This window comes from Prionailurus bengalensis, chromosome B1 (genome assembly GCF_016509475.1).
Source record: "Prionailurus bengalensis isolate Pbe53 chromosome B1, Fcat_Pben_1.1_paternal_pri, whole genome shotgun sequence".
NCBI lineage: Eukaryota > Metazoa > Chordata > Mammalia > Carnivora > Felidae > Prionailurus > Prionailurus bengalensis.
Genome location: NC_057344.1, coordinates 21494855 through 21513206, shown reverse-complemented (window position 1 = coordinate 21513206; position 18352 = coordinate 21494855). Strand labels below are relative to the sequence as shown.

Genomic DNA, 18352 nt, shown 5'->3' with positions numbered 1-18352 from the left:
AACCTAAAAAAAAGAAATTTTGCTTTTCGAGGGAAAGTATTGTGGACAGTTATAAACAGAATAATTTTTGCATAGAGAGAGAGCTCTATCCAAAGCCCTGCAGATACTTGACAAACCTAAATCCAGCACCTCTCACAGCAGAACTTGGTTTCTAGCCAGAGACTAGACTAGCCCCTGACTTGCAGGGGCTATATTAAATTTATTTGAGCTAGAAAAAACATATATGCGTACTTGAAGTGTGTAGATGGTGACTTTCTGTCATTTTCCTGATCTATAATATGATGCTACTGTGTTACCAACTTAATTCCCCTTAGAGCTCTTCAGCTTTTAATATGCAGGCAATAAAAATTCATCAGTCTGTCCAAGAATTCTGCCATTAGGCCCTGTTGGAAATTTATGAGGAAATCCGGAAATTGTGTTCAGTTCAAAGTAAACAATGCCAGAAAAAGAACTGTGTTATATATCCACAGAGTAAATGTTTCTTTAGGAATACTAAAATTTCCCAAAATTCAGAGAAGGCAGGAATTGAAGGAATCTTGGTGATAATACAAGGAGGTACTGAGCCTTCCTCACAGCATTATTTAAGAACTACAGGATAGAAGTAAAAGAAACATAAGGTGATAGCATCCTAACATAAGCACGTTTTTGTTCATCTGCTACAGAGGATTTTTCTGTTTAGTGACTTTAAGAAAATTCCATTAGCCTTCATTAAAAGAAGATATAACTGAGGTGTATCTTATGGATTCCTTATAGGCAAGGGGTTCATGGGAAATGGAACTAGCAGGTTTTGTGTCAGAAAATCTCATTTTGTTTGCCCTTAGTCTTTATAAGAATTGCCTGAATCAACTGATCTAATTCCCTTTGGACTGCAGTTCAATTGAGACAACTGGATTTTGTCATTTACACCCTTAGACCCAGAATATTTTAAGGGATCCTGGCACCATTCCAGAGTCTAGAGACCACAGCTAGCATTACTCAGCCTGCCAAAATTGGGCTCAGGGGCGGGGAAGTGATGAGAATGTCACATACACTTTCTCACAATAGTGACACTGCCAGTGTAGCAAACCAACTTGTATAGCAATTAACAAAAATAGACGACACAATCACACTTACTCTTTTATATTTATACCAACAGCCTCCTCACAAAAGGGTATTTTTCAAGACACTTCTGATTTGTTGGATTAAGGTATGGTAATGTTTAAAAAACAACAACAACACCTATTAACCCTAACTAAAAATCGTTAGCATTCCCCCCATTAAAAGTCCAGAATCTGTCATCGTGTAGTCAAAACAGCCTTTGACTTAATCTGCCATCTTGACGACTTGAGCCACGCTTCTTTTTTATTTTACACCTGAAGGTGCAACTGCAAATTCTTCGTGACCTGTCAGGGGCCTTGACTTTCTCCGAGGGGTGCTACCGACGATCCAAGACCCACCCCGGCGTGCCAAGGCAAAGGGCCAAGGTAGCGGAAGGACGCCTGGACACCCTCGCCCACGAGGGCTCTTTTAAGTTCTGCTGACTTGGCCGTAGCCTGCGGTGTTGGGTTCTCGCGCAGTCAGGTGCTGCCGGGGGGCAGGCGCAGTTATTTGTGACTGCGGGGTGGAGACCGGCGTGCCGGGCGGAGGAGTAGGCGGGATCCGCCCCCTTCGCCAGCATCTCGCGGCCGAAGACCCCCGGTCGCCCCAGCTGAAGGCCCCCTACAGGGTACCCCAGGCCGCACGTTTGCAGGGGTCGCTCTCGGGCAGCATCGAGCCTCCGCACACCGACTTCTCGCGAGGTTTCGGCGCCCCCCCCCCCCCTCCTCCCGCCCGCTCCTAGTTCTGGTGCGGGCAGCTCCCGCAATGGCTGCACTGCGGAGGCTCCTGTGGCCGCCGCCTCGGCTCCCGCCTCCGCCCTCCCCTCACCATCCCTTCCCAGGGGCGTGGGGGCGGCCGGCGGGGATAGCCCCGGGCCCGCCTGGCCGGCCCTTCTCCTGCCGGGAGGAGGAAGAGGGGGCTGTGGCTGAGGCGGCTTGGAGGCGGCGGAGGCGCTGGGGGGAGCTGAGCATCGCGGCGGCAGCCGGCGGGGGTCTGGTCGGCCTCGTGTGCTACCAGCTGTACGGGGACCCTAGGGCCGACTCCGCCTGGACACCCGCCCTCGAGCGCCCCTCGGAGAGCTCGGCCTCAGAGCCGGAGGACCCGCCCCGCGGCCGGGGGCTGATTCCCATCCCCGTGGCGGCTGCCAAGGAAACGGTAGGTGCGTGAGCGCGTGCGCGCTCTGGGGCTGCCCCGAAGGTGACGCTGGAGGGTAGGGCCCCCAGGTGTTCCACCTGAGCTCGGGGAGGGGAAGTGTGACAGTCATGCTCGGTGCGCTGGGGACTGTGGGCCCCTGTGACACCGGACATCGGAGGTTGTGGCAGCGTGAGCTCTGCGGCCGCAGACGGGGACCTCCTGTGAGTGAGACTGAGACCTAGGCCAGGCGGGCAGCCCAGGGGTTGGTCACCCAGCTGTTGGGGAGATACAGATGATGCTGCCATTGAGGCCAGGACCTTAAAGGTGGCTGCAGGTACCACCTGCCAACCAAAACCTCAAACCAAGACAAAATAAAACGAGAAAACGGCCGCCAAGAAGTCAACAGGCAGAAAGTGGGGAGCTGGGTATTTGAGAGATAGGAACTGTCAGGCTGGGCCGGACAACAGCAAATGATCCAGGAGGTCCAGTGCCGTAGGAGGAGCTTTGAAGCAGTGGTCTGAGGTCTTAGGAGCGGCTACATTATTGTATAGCAGTTTAGTAGTCCCAAGGATATTCTACTTCCGGCCCCCCAATTCCGTCCTCAACACAGAAATTCTTTTAAGTATAGGACAGCACAAATAGGAAACTGAATGAAGCTAACTCCTACGGAAGATCTTCAAATGGAAATGTTCAAGTATCATTATGTCATTAATAATATAAGGTAAAGATGAGAGTAAGACAAGTGAGTAAAGGGGTACGATGTGGTTTTTTTTTTGTCCTATCAGTATGTTTAATAGTCATGTAAATGACTAGGAGTTATCTAGGAAAATTTCCTTTTTAAGACTTAAGAGTGTGAAGGGCTTAGATGACAGTAATTTAGAAAAGAGACAGCTATTCTGTTTTTAACTTTAATGAAAGGTATAGATGCTTTATTCTTTGCCCAAATATATGTTGATTATGTGATGTAAGTGCATTAGTTCTTTTGGTGGAAGTTGTGAATGCATTTAAACCCAGGAATCTACTGTATGGACCTTCTAATTGCAAATCACAAATACACAGCATAAAGTACTTTGATACGATGAATATTTAAAATACTAGCAGCAGATACCCTCAACTGTCATCTCCTACTCCTCTTCTCCCTTCCTCCTGATTGACCAAGACAGAATTTTTAATCAACCATTGTTGATATGGGAACAGATTGGGCAGGTAGGGAGCATTACAAGAGTATTTTCTTCGTTTTAAAAATTAATATTCCTTTTAAAGTTAAGAGACAGTATCATGTAGTTTTTAAAAGACCACGCTTAATGGTGTCTTTCTCATAGAATTAGGGGAGTTAAATGAGTTAATACATTTTAAATAGTTAAAATTGTAGTGAGCATTACACTAGCATGTAGTGAGGGTTCAGTAAATTTGTTTTTGTAATTTTATTGATGTATTTACTTACGTATATTTATTATGACATAATTAGTGTTTGTAAAAATTCCTGTAAAAATAATACCAAAGCACTTTTGTCTTACTCTTCCCGAGTCTCCAATCATACAATTTGATTGTTACTCCTTTTGTAATCAACTTTTTTCCCCTGCTCTGAAAACTTTTATAATTTCTTTTTACCCCTGGTATTTGAAACTTTCACAATAATGAGCTTTGTGTGGGCATTTTTTTCCCATTTATTGTATTGGAACTTGAGGAATAGAATATGGAAATTCATGTTAAAAGTTCTGTATACTTTTCTTGTATTATTTCTTTGACAATTTCGCCTTATCCATTTTCTCTGTTTTCTTTTTCTGGAACCTCTGTTAGCTTGAAGTTACACCTCCCAACAGATCCTAATCTAATCTAATCTATTCTGACTTTTTAATCTTTTTGTTTGCTTGCTTGTTTGTATGGGAAATGTCTTTGACTTTATCTCCCATCTGTCCTGTTGAGAGTTTTATTTCAGCTAGGCTGGTTTTAAATTCAAAACTATTTGTTGTTCTCTAATGTTCTTGTGGTATAGCATTTTGTTTTATTTTTTTGGCTGCTAAATTTATGGCTGCTGATAATCTATATTAAGGATATTATAGTTTTGTTTTTAAATTCTCTTACCCTTTATGCATTGTATTGTTTCTTCTAGGTTCGATTTTATTCTTGTTTGATTTTTTAAGCCCTCACTTTCAATTTGGAGGTTTTCCTCACATATCTGGGGTTGTTGCCTATCTATATATGAGAGCTACTCAGAACTATTTGTTTTGTGTGTGTGTGTGTGTGTGTGTGTGTGTGTGTGTGTATTAAAATGTTTATGCTGTCAACCTGTGGTCTAAAGCAAAATTGGGCTAATCATAGAAATTATTGAATATAAAACTTAATATGCTTGTCTATAAGACTGTTTCACGATGTCTATTTGCTAATATATATACTTACAATTTACCTTCCTTTCTGTCAGTATGTTTTCTTCTCTGAACTATTCAGAATGGATTCAGCAGCATTGGCTGATCATTTCAAGAGAGTTTGGGTAGGAATAGAGTATGCAGCAAGCACAATTAAAATGCATTTACATGCAAAACTAAGTAATGTGCAGAATTTAAATTTTGCCTTATCCTGCAGATAGTTTTTTTTTTTTTAACGTTTATTTTTTGAGACAGAGAGAGACAGAGCATGAACGGGGGAGGGTCAGAGAGAGAGGGAGACACAGAATCTGAAACAGGCTCCAGGTTCTGAGCTGTCAGCACAGAGCCCCACGCGGGGCTTGAACTCACGGACCGCGAGATCGTGACCTGAGCCAAAGTCGGCCGCTTAACCGACTGAGCCACCCAGGTGCCCCTGCAGATAGTTTTTAATACTTGTATGTTCTTCATACAGAAGAAAGTGTTCCTTGCTTCACAAGGTCATGAGATTCTCCTGGGGCCCAAAAATACTGAGGCTGGACTTCTAGGCCTGATGCCTTTATATTGAACAAAATCAATCTTCCAAACCCCACTTCTGTTTGAACTCCACACTGTTGATTTTTCTCTTGGAATGGCAAAAAAGGACAACTTCTTCTAGAAAAAGACATATACTCACAAGATAAATTTGTATAGCATCAACTGCAGCCATCTTTACCACATTTGGACTGTAGATGTTCAGTTAATTGGTCCACTTAAAATTTTGGTGAAAGCAGGGAGCTATGAAATAGTACATATATAATATAGACTTTATTTTATCAATTTAAAACATTTAAGTGTAAATGCCTCTGTTAATTTGGATGTGAAATCAGGTTATTTTCTTTGAGGAGGAGTCAAATGATTGGTGTTCTCCTTATCTTTGCATAAGTTGCTTCTATAATTTATCACCTGTAATTTCCAGATTCATTTATACAAAGTACATTTGTAAACTGATGTAATCTCAGAACCCTTCTAGATTGTTATGATTTGTTTTTAAAGCCAGGTATATTGAGTTATGTTTTTTGGGTGTATGTGTGTATGTAATCACCATCTGTCACCATACATTATTACAATCTTACTGACTGTAGTCCCTATGCTGTACTTTATATCTCCATGACTTATTTATTTTATAACTAGAAGTTTATACCTCTTAATCCTCTTAACTATTTTGCTTATCCTCCCACCCACCTCCCTTCTGGAAGCCACCAGTTTTTTCTTTGTATTTAAAGTCTGTTTATTCATTTGTTTGTTTTGTTTTTTAGATCCCACATAATCATGAAATCATATCAATTTGTCTTTCACTGTTGGACTTATTTCACTTAGCATAATACCATCTAGGTCCAACCATGTTGTCACAAATGGTAAGGATCTCGTTCCTTTTTATGACTGAATAATATTCCATTATGTATATGTGCATGCCCCATCTTCTTTATGTATTTATTTATTAGTAGACACTAGGTTGTTTCCATATCTTGGCTATTGTAAATAACACTGTGAGTCATGTATCTTTTTGAGTTAGCATATACCTTTAGTCTTATACCTTTTTTCTTTGGGTAAATGCCTAGTAGTGGAGTTACTGGTACTCAGAAGCTATTGTACTTGAGGATGGCTTTTAATTTGGTGACCTAGACTTTTTAATAGAGTGGTATCCAAATGTCAGTGTTTTGTAAGTCCTTTTCTCTGGTGTCATTGAGTTACTCCAAAGAATAGGAAAGGTTGGAGGAGCTGTAGTCTAGATGCAGGTGCACGCGCACCTGTATGTGAGAGCCCGTGTGTTGGAGAAGTCTCCAATGATGTTCTTACCTATCGTTATCTAATGCTCTGTTTGCAGCCCCATCACTTCCTCTACTTTCACAGCTCCTTGGATTCCCAAGACTTTCCCTTTCTGGGGTCTGTAACTCGAATCAGCTTACTTCCATTTGGTCTCTTCCTCCACGATACTCCTGTATTGCCTTTGTTCCTCTAACTCACTTATCACTGCTGCATCTCCTCCATTTTATAAAACTTTCATAAATTCTCTTAATCGTTTTGGTCTCCTCTCCTTTTCTCTGGCTTAGTTCATGTATGCTTCTACCTTTATTTTTTTAATTTTTTTTAATGTTTATTTATTTTCGAGAGAGACAGTGGGGGAGGGGCGGAGAGAGAGGGGGACAGAGGATCCAAAGCGAGCTCCATCCTGACAGGAGAGAGCCTGACATGGGGCTTGAACTCGCGAATCACGAGATGATGACTTGAGCTGAAGTTGGATGCTTCACTGAATGAGCCACCCGAGTGCCCCTGCTTCTACCTTAAAAAAAAAAAATTCCGGGGCGCCTGGGTGGCTCAGTCGGTTAAGCATCCGACTTCGGCTCAGGTCATGATCTCACGGTCCGTGAGTTCGAGCCCCGCGTCGGGCTCTGTGCTGACAGCTCAGAGCCTGGAGCCTGCTTCAGATTCTGTGTCTCCCTCTCTCTCTGACCCTCCCCATTCACGCTCTGTCTCTCTCGGCCTCAAAAATAAATAAACGTTAAAAAAAATTTAAAAAAAAATTCCTTTACTGTGATATTAATGTGTTTAAGGGAGGAAGGGGTTGAAAGAAACTCATGAGGTCTGTCTGCCATTTTGTCAGAAATATTTTAAACCTGTGTTGCCACTTCATTTATTATGCTTTTCTCCCCCCCCCCCTTTTTTTTATTATGCTTTTATTACGAATTTCTTGAGGTAGTAGAAATGATTCCTTTTGAGGTTTAAAACTGTACTAAGAAAGTTGATGCTTAAAGCCTCTTTTACTCATCATGTTACACTAAATATAAGCCTAGCAATAAATTAACCTGTACATGTGATGAGAGTGTATAATTTAACTGATAGGCATGAACAGCAGTAACTTACAGATCCACAGTTCTATTACTCTACCCTTGAAGATTTTTGTTTTTAAAACATTGCCTCTCAACTTCCTGCAGAAGGCTTTCCCCAACTCTATTAAAATACCCTGGCTTATCCTATACCCGCAGATGATGACTTTTGCAATTCTATGTTAATTGTCTTCTCTGCTTTTTTTAGCCCTTTAAGAGGCATTGTGTTGGTCTTGGTTACCTTTATATCTTCATTGCTTGGTACGGGGCCTAACCCTGGTAGACACACAATAAATATTTGTCAAGTGATTAAGCCCATGCTAAACATTTACATGGGACATACACACTGAAAAGCACAACCACATTCTGTGAGAACTAATAGTTTTAGTATTTTGTTCCACTAAATGCTGGTTATTTATAGCATTAGAATTGGGAAGACTTTAGTCAAGGTCAAAATTCCAGGCTTTGGGAGACCAATCACGTGACACTATTTATTTTAATTGTGCAAGTTTGGCTTGCCAAAATTTCTCAGTAGACATGGCCTTTATAAATATTATAAAAAGATGTTGACAAGATTCTGCTTAGAACCTTACAAAAGCTTTATTTTTATTAGGGGAAAAAATTTTGTTCTAGAACTGCCTTTTTGTTTAAGGTCCAGAGTAAAAAAATTTAGATTGCTTAATACACTTTCATCCATATTTTACTTATTGTACAGAACACATCTATTTTTGACTTGCATCTCTTAAAAAGTTTTAAGCAACTTAATTTAGTTTTACTCTCAAATGGAGAAGACAACAATATTTGTATCTCTTTGGTAGAGTTCTATAATAATTGCCAATAATCATGCATTTTTAATTTCTTTCACTGTATATCTTTCCCAACTTCTTTTTAAGGTAGCACATTTTGAGACATGAGGTTATGCTTATTCTTTCCCAGAATATTGAAGAATTTGCTAGATGTATAAATGTAGAAGATTCCCAACTTTTTATAGACTGAGAGAAGCCACAAAGATGTAAAACTGAAGATAGGCTAATTCTGTGTAGAAGAACATTGTTGTAGAGAAGGCTAAATTAAGTGCCTGATCCCCTCTTTGGTCACTCTGTGACAAATCCACCAAATTCTACCCTCTTTCCTTCTAGTGGCCTGTGTTACAGATTCACATGCTATGATTTAGGTGTATATATATATATATCTTTTTTCTAAGTAAATCACAGAATAAAATTTGGATGAATTTGAAAAAAAATATATCCTCTTTCTGGTTACATCAAACTAAGAGTTATAAAACCATGTGCCTCTTTTGTCTGGGTTGCAATGAAAGATAGTTACAACATTTTATAGGTATCTTTTTATTCAGATTCACGCTGGGAATTAGGAATTGAAACTGTCATGACTTTCCACTTAAATTTAAAAAAAAAATCTCATCTCTAATTCTCTTCTAAGACTTGGAAATTGTCAAATAATGCACAGCGGTCAGTTTGAATGAAGGTGTATACAGGTATTTTCCTTTGATCTATATAATCTCCCTTAAAAAAAAAAAGAAAAACATTTAATTCTATTTTGAATTGGAATTCGGGTAAATAGTATTTGGGCGTAATGTGACTTCCTAATTGATTCTAACATTCTCACATGTAATTCTGTTTATGTAATTTGAGGCTGGACTGTTTATAAGTACTAAGTAAAATGTAGCTTCCCTCTCATGGATTGAATAAATAATTTATCTTTAATAATTTTTGAAAAATGGATGCCATTTTCTACCTAATTATTAAAGACACTTGAGATTATTAAAACAATTATATTAGTCCTAAATTTTTGAAGTGCCATTGAGGGAGGTTTCGTTCATTCTCCATACAGGACATAAGCTTTGTAGGTCATAAGGTTTTAATAAATTCTTATTTAATAACTGAATGACTGAATTCTAAATCCCGAAATAAGTTATAATATCTTATGATTACAGTTCTTTAGAAAGCTTGCTTTTACAAAATCATCTCATCCATGCAAATTTGCATTTGACTTTAGAGATTAGAAAATTAGTGCAAGATAAAATAATGGATGTATTACCTCATTGTGTTATCTGTGAGGATTAATGATTGGACACGGAGTCATAGCATTTGTAGTAGATGTGAATTAATAACTAATTTCAGTTTCATGAAGTAGTAAATGCAGAGTACATACATTTTTGTTTCCTTCTCTCGCTCTAAGCATATGAAAAGCCAGAAGATTTATTCTCTTTCGAGTCCTTAGTCTTTCAGTATTAAATACTTTGTTTATCTTATTTTGAGATGGTTGCTTATACTCTTGATTTTGGCTCAGGTCATGATCTCCAAGGTCGTGAGTTTGAGCCCCACATGGGGCTCTGTGCTGGCCAGCACGGAGCCTTCTTGGGATTCTGTTTCCCTCTCTCTCTGCCTATCCCCTGCGCTCACCCTCTCTCAAAAATAAATAAATAAACATTAAAAAAGAAAGAGTCATAAGGATACACTGATGGATTTTTAGCATGAGGCATGAGGATGATATAATCAAATTTGCTTTTTTGGACTATTACTTGACTGGATGGGGAATTAGAGGGAGGGATGGAATGCTAAAAAGGAGGAGGCCAGGTAAGATGCTGTTGCTTCTCTGATGAGAACGTCAGAGGGTATGATTCTCTATATTCTTTAATTAAAAAAAATACGTGTTGGACAGTTTTTATCCATAATATTTCTTTAGACAATAAATGGTTATGACTTTACTAGAAGAATAGCAATGAAGCAATGAGAATTTGCCGCATTGGAGAGAGATTAAGAAGGTAGGATCAACAGGATTGGATTTTAGGGATGAGAGAGTTGGAAGAGTCTGGGGTGATCCTCACGTGTTTGTCTTGGGATCTAGGTGGACTGTGCAGCAAGTTCACAGAGACCAGGTCCTCAGGAGGAAAAAGTCGGGGGGAGTGTGCAAGGATTATGTTTTTAATTTGTACAGTGGATCAAGTTGTCTTTTGGACAGCGGAAGAGAAATCTCCAGTTGGATACACGTAGGTCAGAAGCTCAGGAGAGAAATCTGTACTATAGCAATAGATTTGGAAATCATCAAGTGTTGAAAGTCCTAAGAATGGATGACATTGTTCAGAATATGTAGAACATGAAGAGAAAAGCACGTAAGGAAAGAGTCCTGGTGAGCATCAGTGATTTAAAAGACTGTCAGAAAATAGAACTATGCAAAAAGCTGAGAAGTAAGGTCTAGACAGGTAAAGCCAGGAGAGTCATGGAAGCCAACAAAAGATAGTACTTCAGATAAGTGCTCCAGTCAGTTTCAGTGAGCCCAGCCAGAGGAGGTCATCTTAGACGAGAAAGTGAAAGTGTTCACTGGATTCAGCAATGCGATCATGGGTGATCTTGGTGAGGTCTTAGAGGTGAAAATCAGATAATAGTTGGAGAAGTTGAGATAAAGTTAAAGAAAAGAGGATGTGGGCAAGATAAGGTATGTGTTGGCAATCCTTTTATAAATTTGGCCTTGAAGGGGAGGAAGGAGAGACAGTAGTAGATTAAGAAACGTGGAATTGATTTTTTTGCTTTTGGATGAAAGATCCTTAAATATGTTTAAAAGCTGAAGGAAAGAAGAGGAACACTAAACCCCAAGGAAGAAGAGGGGATAATTGATTTGCCAGGGACCAAGGTACAGATGAGAAATGAAAGTTAAAGCCCAAAAGAAAAAATGCAATCTTAGATAATAGGAACAATGCCATTTCCAGTGTGTAGGAGGAAGGGATGGGAAGACACAGAGATTATACATGTTCACTGGCAACTACCTGAAGGAGTTCTTGCCTGATGGCTTCTGTTTGCTCTGAAATAGAAGATGATGTCATCTTCTGAGAGCAAGATAATAGAAATTTGTAGAGAAACCATGATAGAGATTTGGGGGAGAGTGGCATATTGAAATGGCCATTAAAAAAACAAACCAACAAACAAGAAACCAACTAGAAAGCCATGAAATCTTTTAGTTTCCTCATGTTTTCTATTTGCAAGGTTAAATACGAGTTTTTAAATGACAAAATGGGTTTTTAACTTGCTCATGAAATGTAGTTTTTCAATGAATATTTTTACATGATCACAGCTTTTGCTGTTTTAATTCTTCTTTATGTTATTCCACTTTTTAAGATATATAAACCTTAGTAGTATGATCTAATTAGTACCTTTTTTACTCATGATGTAATATTTAACTCACATAGGAAATGCAGCAAACTTATAATACAGTAGAGATTTTATTCTTCTGTTTAAACTTGATGGGCAAGTTTAAACCGGAGATTATTAATTCTCACTGATCTCCTGTAATTGTTGTAGCAAACACTGAGAATTTGAGTAACTTTGCTTTGTTTGGTGTAAACACTCTTGTGTTGAAGAAAAATGTGTTTAAAAAAATCAAACAAGTTTTATTTGTGATATTACCTAGCGTTAAAAAAAACAGTCATTTGTGTACTAAACAGGATTTTCTAGATATGCTTTTTATCTTCCTCTTTGAGTAACCCTTTACCTCTTTATTCTCTGACGTATTGATAGATTATGTAAGCTAAGTAAAATGTGGAAATTCAGTGCTGTATCATTACTTGATTACCATAGTAAGTGTTCATTGAAGAATTATTTTTCCAAATTGGGAAAGTAGAATTCATGTTTTCTGCCTTATTCCCCATTCACTAAATTACATTTTACTCATTTTAATACTCCATCTCCAGAATTTAGAATATAGCAAGTGTGTATAAAAGAATTTCAAATAATTCCATTTTTTCTGCTGTTTGATAAGGATGATATCTATCAAATTGATAATATAAATATTCCGTAGTTGAGATATTTAGATTATCCCTTTCTCTGGAAGGGATATAAGGGATTATTCAAACGGCTTGGAACAATTCAAAATGAATTTTCCTAACCAGCTTCACATCAGGTCAGAAAAGTTCCCATGGGTTTAAGGTCCAGTTTAAGCTAGCTCCAGCCTGTTAAAATGAGTTATATTCAAATAGGATCATCTAAACTTCTTCCAACTACAGCTGACCCTTGAACAACAGGGGTTTGTATTGTGCAGGTCCACCTATATGCAGGTTTTTTCCCCCGTAAATACGGTACCATAAATGTATTTTCCTTAAGATTTTCTTAAAACATTATCTTTTCTCTAGCTTACTTTATTTTATCATAAGAATACAGCATATAATACAACACAAAATATTTGTTAGTCGACTTTTCATGTTATAGGTAGGGCTTCCTGTTAACAGGAGGCTATTGGTAGTTAAGTTTGGGGGGAATCAAAGGTTATACATGGGTTTTCAACTGCACAGGGTTTGGTGCCCCTAAGTCCTGCGTTGTTCAAGGGTCAACTGTAATTTTATTCTAAAACTTTACTACTCTAAAGATGGGATGAGACTTATGATTCTCTCTCTGTATACAAACAACATTCATTTTTCGTCCCCAAGAGATTAAGAAAGGTTTTGAAGCTATTACTATGTCAACCTTAATGATGGAGCCCTAAGGGCAGTGGGAGGCGGCTTTTGGACCAGGGTTTGTAGTGAAAGGAGATCAGTGTGACTCAAACTTTCTTTGTCACATGGCTTTCTCCATACTGATTCCTATCCAAATATCCAAATAAATGGGTCACATTAGGATTTTATGTCCTCCTCGTAAAGAATACAGTCCTAGTGACTGTACCGGATCAGTGCTGTGCACATGTACTGTCACATATGTTCTCCTCTGATCTGCCAGCCCTGGTGATTACTTGATCCTCATGAAAGCCAGATAAGAGTTTTGATTCAGGTATTTTATAACACAGACTTAATCAAAGTGAATACATCCTATTTGGGGAGTAAGATTAAAATCTCTAATTCGTACTTTGATCTGATATTCTAAGTTTTATTAGAAATACAAATACTGGATGTTATTATGAACTAAATATTTAATTATCAAAAAATAATACATATATATCACCAAATATTTAAAACATAGAATTTATCCTGAATTATTATAGTAGTTATTGTCAAATTTTTATAAAACTGCAGGCAAGCGGGCAAACTTATCAAGGTTCCTGCCGTTTGCTGGCAAATTCTAGGAGAGTAGCACTTTGTGTCTTTGGTGTTTTACCCGCATCCCTCGCCCAGCAGAATTCAGAACATGGCTTAAGCCAGAGATTGGGTTGCACACTGATCTTAAGTAAAATGGTGAAAATTGAAAATTAGAAGGTTATGAAGAAGTGAACCAGAGAGGGATTATCTGAATGTCAGATAAATAAGAGCAGAAGTTACTCAGGTACCCAGGAGTGTATTATTTGATTTTAGTCTGATAGAGAAGTTCTCAAAATGTGTCTCTTTCGTATTTTTGGTGGTGTGTTTTATTAAGGAAGTTCTCTTAGAATCTACGAAGATAGTGGCTTTTTTTTTTTTTTAGAAAGCGGCATTCTTAAATGTACTGTAAAATTCAAGTATCTGCAGCTGTGCCTTCTTAATTATAGGATCGCAGAGTGGCTCCCTAGGGAGTTAGTTTAATTCCTGTGGTACTAGTACTAGGACTCAAGGTATGGTGAGACAGAGGGGTCAGAGGTACCTAACCTAGAAAAATTGGTGAAGGAGGGCACTGTGGTATCCTGCTGATTCACTCATAGCACCACATCCTAATCCAAAAGCGATTGTGATCCTCATGGAATTGTCTAGCTTGGAACGATATAGAGCTTCCTCCCTTTCTTTTCCCTCACTTCCTCCCTCCACAATGATCTGCTTACTCATTTCTACTTCTGAGTGCCCTTTCCAACAGCTTTAAACTCAGGGATTAAAGAGATATGGAAATAACATAGGCTGAAATAAGAGAAAACAAGGTACAGTAAAGAGCAGATGGCTTGGGATCAAGAGAAATGAGTCAAGATAATGACTTTGCCTTTACTTACCTTGACCCCCTGTATAGCAGGGTCAGCACCTTTTAATTGCCTTTCACAAGTCTCAGAAAAGCACTTTTACTTACATTTTATTAGCCAGAATATAGTCAAAATAGTCATTTTTTTTAGCTTATGTAACTGCAACAAAGCCTGATGGATGTTACCTTTATTTTATGTGCTATTGTGCCTAGCTAAAAATCAGAGTTCTCTTCGTAGGGAAAAAAGAGAATGAGTAATAGGTATCTATCAGTCTTTCTTAGGTGTGAAGTATATTGTATTAGGAAAATGACTTTTTTTTTTTGAAACTGACTTCTAAATGAAATGAAAATGCTCATAAATAATGAAATGCCCATTTAATAAAATAAATGGTTTAGACTTCTGGTTCTTGTAATACAGCATACTATAAATCTGTCATAAAAATATTTCAGGCATTCTTTTAAATACCTTACTGTACTCAGGAAATTAAGGGAAATTGCCAGGGGCAGAAATAAGGAGGAAACTAACTAGAACAGCATGAGCTGTGGCTTACGTGGGCGAGCGATGGGTTATTATTCATAGAATTATAGGGACTTGGATTTTAATGCCGACTTAAGGACAGAAACAAGACCTTGAAAAGTTGAAGCTGAGACACCTAGAGCCCTCATCAGAAGATGGACTAGAAAAATATCATTCCTCTCATTTTGATGACAAGGAGACCTGTAGATGTCTGCCTGAACTCCACATGGAAAAAAAAAATCTGAGAATGTATAAACATGGTCCCTTACTACCTCATATGGGTTCAGAGTTAGAACTTATGTTACCCAAACAGAAAAAAAGCTGATGTCGCTGACAGAAAGAAATACAAAACTTTTTTGAAGGGAAATACTTTGAACATTAACTATATGTAATTCCTACAGAGAAGGTCTGGAAGAGGATAAACTCATAATCCAAAGGTACAAAATATATGAAGTTTTATTAAAAAAAAAAAGTTAAACTGAATGGATTCCTAACAAAGAATAGGATAATTTGGTTGAATCTGTAATTTAAGTATTTGAGAATGATTAAAGATAGTGAAAACTCAGTATGAAAAAGAATAGGTAGATTACAATAAAGAATCAAATAGAATTTCTAGAAATGTGAAATATAGACATTGAAGGTTAGGTAGGTAAAGCAGCATATAGGACATAATTGAAGAGGCAATTAGTAATCTGGAAAATAATTTTGAAGAAACTACACAGAATATAACACTTTTAAAGAATTGGTAAATAGTAAGAAAAATTTGAGAGACATGAAAAATAAACTGGGTCTAAAATTTGTCTCTTAAGGGGTTACAGACTGAGAGAGAGAAGCAATATCCTAAGAGAAATAGTTAAACAGTTCTCAGAAAAGAACAAAGATGTTAATTCCCAGATTTAGAAAGCATAAACAAAGATACATCTGTATTTAGTCAGAATGTAGGAAAACTGTAAAATCAAAGATAAAGAGAAGCAGGACAGGTTTATACTAGGGATAGTAGTTGGCCTGATTGAAGGAAGGCTAATTTGTGGCAATGGATAGAAGCCCGAAGACAGTATAATGTCTTCAAAATGCTGAGAGAAAGTAACTGCCATCTTAGGTTTCTATACCTAACTAAATTGTCATTTAGGAATGAGTATAAAATAAATTAATTTTTAAGGATTGAAACAGTTTACCAGTTTCAGATCATCTTTGAAAGACCTATTAAAGAGTGGATATGAGGAAGAAATTAACATAAAATAAAGGGTGAAATTCAAGAAGGAATAGTGAATAAATAAATAAATAGAACTACTCTATAATCCAGCAATTGCATTATTAGGTATGTACCCAAAGGATAAAAAATACAGATTCGAAGGGATACACACACCCTGGTGTTTGTAGAGCATTATCAACAATACCCAGACTATGGAGAGACCCAAATCCCAAATGTCCGTCGACTAATGATGAATGGATAAACGAGATGTGGTGTATATATACAATGAGTATTACTCAGCCATTAAAAAGAATGAAATCCTGGGTTGCCTGGGTGGCTTAGTCAGTTAAGCGCCCAACTTCAGGGTCAGATCATGATCTTGGACTTAGCACAGAGCCCAATGTGCAGCTCGAACTCACAGCTTGGAGCCTGGAGCCTACTTTGGTTTCTGTGTCTCCCTCTCTCTCTGCCATCCCCCCACTTGCTCTCTCTCTCTCTCTCTCAAAAATAAACATTAAAGGGGTGCCTGGGTGGCTCAGTCGATTAAGCGTCTGACTTCAGTTCAGGTCATGATCTCACAGTCCAGTGTCAGGCCCTTTGCTGACAGCTTGGAGCCTGGAGCCTGCTTCGGATTCTGTTACCTCTGTCTCTGTCCCACCCCTACCTATACCATATCTCTCTGTCTCAAAAATAAATAAACATTAAAAAAATTTAAAAAAAGAATGAAATCTTGAGTTTTGCCATGACATGGATGGAACTAGAGTGTGTTATGCTAAGTGAAATAAGTCACATAAAGACAAATACCATATGATTTCACTTATGTGGAATTAAAGAAACAAAACAGAACATATGAGAAGGGGGGCAGAGAGAAGAGAGGGAAACCACAAGAGACTCTTAATGGTAGAGAACAAACTGAGGGTTGATGGAGGGAGGTGGGTGGGGAGATGGGCTAGATGGGTGATGGGTACTGAAGAGGACACTTGTTTTGATGAGCAATGGGTGTTGTATGTAGGTCATGAATCACTGAATTCTGAAACCAATATTGCATTGTATGTTAACTAGAATTTAAGTAAAGATTTGACCAAAGAAAAATTGGTAAAAAAATCAGGTAATTCTTAAACATTGCATACTACATCAAAAATAATATTATATTAAAAATAGTTAAAACAAGGTAGCTCTCAAATATTGAACAGTGAAGATAAGACTTGATTAAAGGTAAAGTGTTCTATGTGGGAAACAAAAATAAACTTAGATGTCTACTTCATGTCATAATAATCCAGGTGTCCTAAATGTGATTTAAATCCAGAGTCCTAAATGTGATTAAAAAAAAAAAAAAACTTCCAAGATACTGAGAGGAATATATATGAAGATAAAATTTTGACCCTAGGTGGGGGAGGATTTTCAAAACAAGACAAACAGCACAATCTAGAATGGAAAATACTGCTACATTTCACTTCATTAAAACAAAAATACCTAATAAAATACAAAGAAGTCTTGGAATGGCAGAAGATATTTATAATACATAGGACTTTCAAAGAATAAGTATCCAGAATAAATAGCAATGATCTGCAAAGCAAATTTGAAAAAAGACAACACAATAGAAAAATGAACAGGGAGTCTGAACAGGCCATTCAAGAGAAAAATACTCAGAAGACCAAACACATGAGAAAATGTTCAACATCACTAATAATAGGGAAATACAATTATAACCATTATGAAGTATTTAAAGTTTTTTCAAATGTATTTATTCTTGAGAGAGAAAGCGAGCATGTGAGCAGGGGAGAGGCAGAGAGAGAGGGAGAGAGCAAATCCCAAGCAGGCTCCATACTGTTAGTACAGAGCCCAAAGAGGGGCTCGAATTCATGAACTGTGAGATCACGACCTGAGCCGAAATCAAAAGTTGGATGCTTAACCGACTGAGCCACCCAGGTGCCCCTGAAGTACCATTTCTTATTAATTACACTGATAAAATTAAAAACACTGACAATAACTTTTGGCAACAAAAATTCTCATACTCTTGGTAGGAATACAAATCTTTGGAAAATAGGTTAACATTATATAGTAAATTGGAGATTCACATGTCTAATAACTCAGAAATTCTATTTAGGTATAAACTCTTGAGAAACGGAAACATGTGCACAAGGAGACATGTTTAACAGTTTTTTACATGTCCCCAACACCTCAGTTTTTAATGGCACAACAGCTACTTGAAAATGTGTTTCTCTCTACCTGCAGCATACCTCTCTTTGCCCTGTCTCAAGTGAATGACCTCCATTTTTCACAGAAGAAATGATCTATCAGAAGTAAATTTGCTCATTTATCACTTCTTCACAACTAAATAT

General features: G+C 38.0%; 1 protein-coding gene across 5 annotated transcripts in view; it reads left to right on the top strand.

Moving 5' to 3' along the window:
- Positions 1-1629: 1629 nt before the first annotated feature.
- The window catches only part of MICU3 (mitochondrial calcium uptake family member 3), a 111059-nt gene continuing 94336 nt past the window's right edge, over positions 1630-18352 (top strand). For 2 of the 5 annotated variants that reach the window (XM_043560183.1, XM_043560172.1), the window contains exon 1: positions 1640-2232. In XM_043560183.1, coding sequence (XP_043416118.1) covers positions 1843-2232 — 390 coding nt within the window. In that variant the 5' untranslated portion in view covers positions 1640-1842. Of the gene's footprint in view, positions 2233-18352 lie in introns of all 5 variants that reach the window. The other 3 variants (XM_043560204.1, XR_006294197.1, XM_043560194.1) reach the window with 3 other exon arrangements.